This window comes from Malurus melanocephalus, unplaced genomic scaffold (assembly GCF_030028575.1).
Source record: "Malurus melanocephalus ecotype Western Australia unplaced genomic scaffold, MMel_1.1 scaffold_1580, whole genome shotgun sequence".
NCBI lineage: Eukaryota > Metazoa > Chordata > Aves > Passeriformes > Maluridae > Malurus > Malurus melanocephalus.
The window spans coordinates 8,808-11,435 of NW_026624812.1; the positions used below are offsets into that span (position 1 = coordinate 8,808).

Here is a 2,628-nt window from a genome sequence, read left to right on the forward strand (position 1 = left end):
AAAGAAGGGGGAAAGAGAGGGGAAAGAAGCAAGAAAAAATGGGGGAGGAGAGAGGAAAGAAGGGGGGAAGAAGGGAAGAAGTGGGGGGAAAAGGGGAAAGAAAGGGGAAAGAAGAGAGAAAAGAAGGGGGAAGAATGGGGAAAAGAAGAAGGAAGGAAGGAGGAAAGAAGGGGGGAAGGGAAAAGAATGAAAAAGAGGGGGAAATAACAGAAAGAAAAGAAAGAAATACAAAAGAAAGAAGGGAAGGAAAGGAAACCACCCCCAAACCCTCTCAGAACCACAACGGCCAAGCAGCTTGAAATAAACGCCATAAAAGAATAYGCAAATGCTTTAAAATACTGAAATTGCAAATGTGAGAGGAAACGGTTGGTTGAGGTCTATRCTGATTTGCCCGGGGGGAGGAAGGGGGAGAGTTTAATCTAATTTTCTGGAAAGTCTTCACAAAGATTCTCACAGTCCTGAAATTTGTCGGTGATATTTCACAAGGACTTTAAAAGCTTTTTAGAGCAACGTTTGAAGACACTAAAAGCTGATTATAGTTGCYTAAAACGGTGGTGAAAAGACGTGTGAAACTTCGAGAAGAGAATGTAGGAGGTGGGATTAAATAAAAGGCGTTACCTGATTTCRTTCGGCGCCTCCTCTTCCTCGTATCTCTTCTTTTCTTTCCTCCKTATGGTCAGCCTCACCACCAGGAAAAGCAGGGACAGTCCCACCACCACTCCGCACACTCCCCCCGCGATCATGCTGATGTTTTGCGCATCTATTGTCCAGAAAATAAATTTATTGGTGAGCTCTTATTGGAGTCTAGTCCGCGCTACAACTCCCAGCACTGGGACAGAACGTTTTAATTTATTTTTTTAGGCGTGTCCCCGCACTGAAGTCGAACCAGTTTGTCTTCAGATAAAGCTGAGCTGACAGGGAATAAAGCAATCAACTCTGGAAAARTGGGATCGCAAGTGCTGTGCCTTCAGCTGCAGGGCAAAGTTGGAATAAGGGGGAAAATCCTCTTGWAAGAGCACAAAAATATAGAAAATAYAAAGACAGGGCAGCCCACGTGTGGAACCAGGCACCAGGCAGCATCCCGGAGGCACAAGAGTGTTTGAACTAAGAATGTTTCCCCAAAAATATTCTTTTTCCTCCTTTAATTTACCATTAAATTATGGGGCTCACTTGCAAAATTAATTATTCAACTGTGGGGAAAAGTGACCTGGGGTGGGGTAAAAGAAGGAGGGAAGGAAGAACATCCTGTGCAGGGCGTTTTTCATCCRAACCGACCGCGATAATGAAATGGGATAATCCATTTCCCGTGGATTCGGGGCCCTTGGCTGATGCTTTATGACAACCTGAGCTGATAAGGGTTAGGTTGGGCTTGGCTCAAAGTTGTTTCCTTCAGGCTCAGTCCCTGCGGAGGGTTTAGCAAACCCGAGCGAGGTTTTAAACCAATTCGGTTCAATTGCCATAAAAGCTGCCCGGACTCTTTTACTTCACGTGCCYGAGGCAAACCGGTTTTCCTTATTCCGGTTATTTCAGGCTTGGCTGGGCAGAAAAATTCCAAAGCGATGGAATCTCCGAGAAGAGACATCTTTGTCAGGAGCCTTATCACAGCAATTCCAGCTTGAAACCCTTTTGTTTGGGTTTAGGTGATAAACTCCACCCTTTTCCTGGCATGCAGATGCAAAGGACACCCAGCCTTAGTGGGGTTAATCGGGGGATTTTAACCTCTGCTCTTCGGGACAGGAATGACTAAACCCGGATTAAAACATAATCATGTCGAAAGTGAGGGGTTTTTTTATCCTGCAAATTATTTTAGTCACCCTCACTTCTTTCCCTCCTTTTTTCTCCCTTCTTTCTCGCTTCTTTCAGCCCTTCTTTGCCACTTCTTTCCCCTCTTTTCCCCCTTTTTTCCCCCTTATTTCTTGCTTCTTTCAGCCTTTCTTTCCCCCTTCCTTCCCTTCTCCTTCCCCTTCTTTCTTCCAGCTGCCTTTAGATAATTTGTTGTTCCAAATTTGATAAATACCTAATTTGGAATGATGGAATATCCAGAGAAATTCCTGACAGTAACCTCATGCAATCACTCCAGCCGGAAGAACCTCTAACTCACCATTTCCTCTGCTTGTAATTCATGATTCATTCTGAAAATCAACGTTTTTAAGGGACTCACACATCTAAAGTGACAAAAACATCGTTTGGGATTTTTTTTGGGGGTCGCGATGTTTTTACCGTTTTAGGTGAGGGTTTCTGTGCAAATCAGTGCAATAAATAAGGAGTATTTTAAGAGATTAAAGTGTGAAAGGRCAAAGGTTTGGCGCGGGGTTTTCTGGATGGGAGAGCAGCGAGTGGAGAGGGAACACGGGGTATGGGCCAGTACTGTGAAAAAAAAAGGTTTACTTTCTTGTTAAAAGTTAAAAGGTTTTAATAAATGACCATAGGGTACATAAAAGCAAAAGGATGCAGCGCTGGGTGTTTGGTAAGAGGCACACTTGCTATTGACAGGAGATATTTTTAAATATATTTTATATTGCATTAGTCTAATGCTTATTTATAGGCACTTAAGCATATTTAATTTTTTTGAGGAACTGTTAAACATGGATTTGTTTTTTTAGAGCATGAGTAGTGATGATTTTCATG

General features: G+C 43.0%; 1 protein-coding gene across 1 annotated transcript in view; it reads right to left on the reverse strand.

Annotated features, from left to right (window-relative positions):
- Positions 1 to 2,628, reverse strand: part of CLMP (CXADR like membrane protein) — a gene marked incomplete at its 5' end in the record, with an annotated part of 20,126 nt that overhangs the window by 4,416 nt on the left and 13,082 nt on the right. The window contains one exon of the mRNA XM_057388115.1: positions 619 to 793. Coding sequence (XP_057244098.1) covers positions 619 to 793 — 175 coding nt within the window. The remainder of the gene's footprint in view (positions 1 to 618; positions 794 to 2,628) is intronic.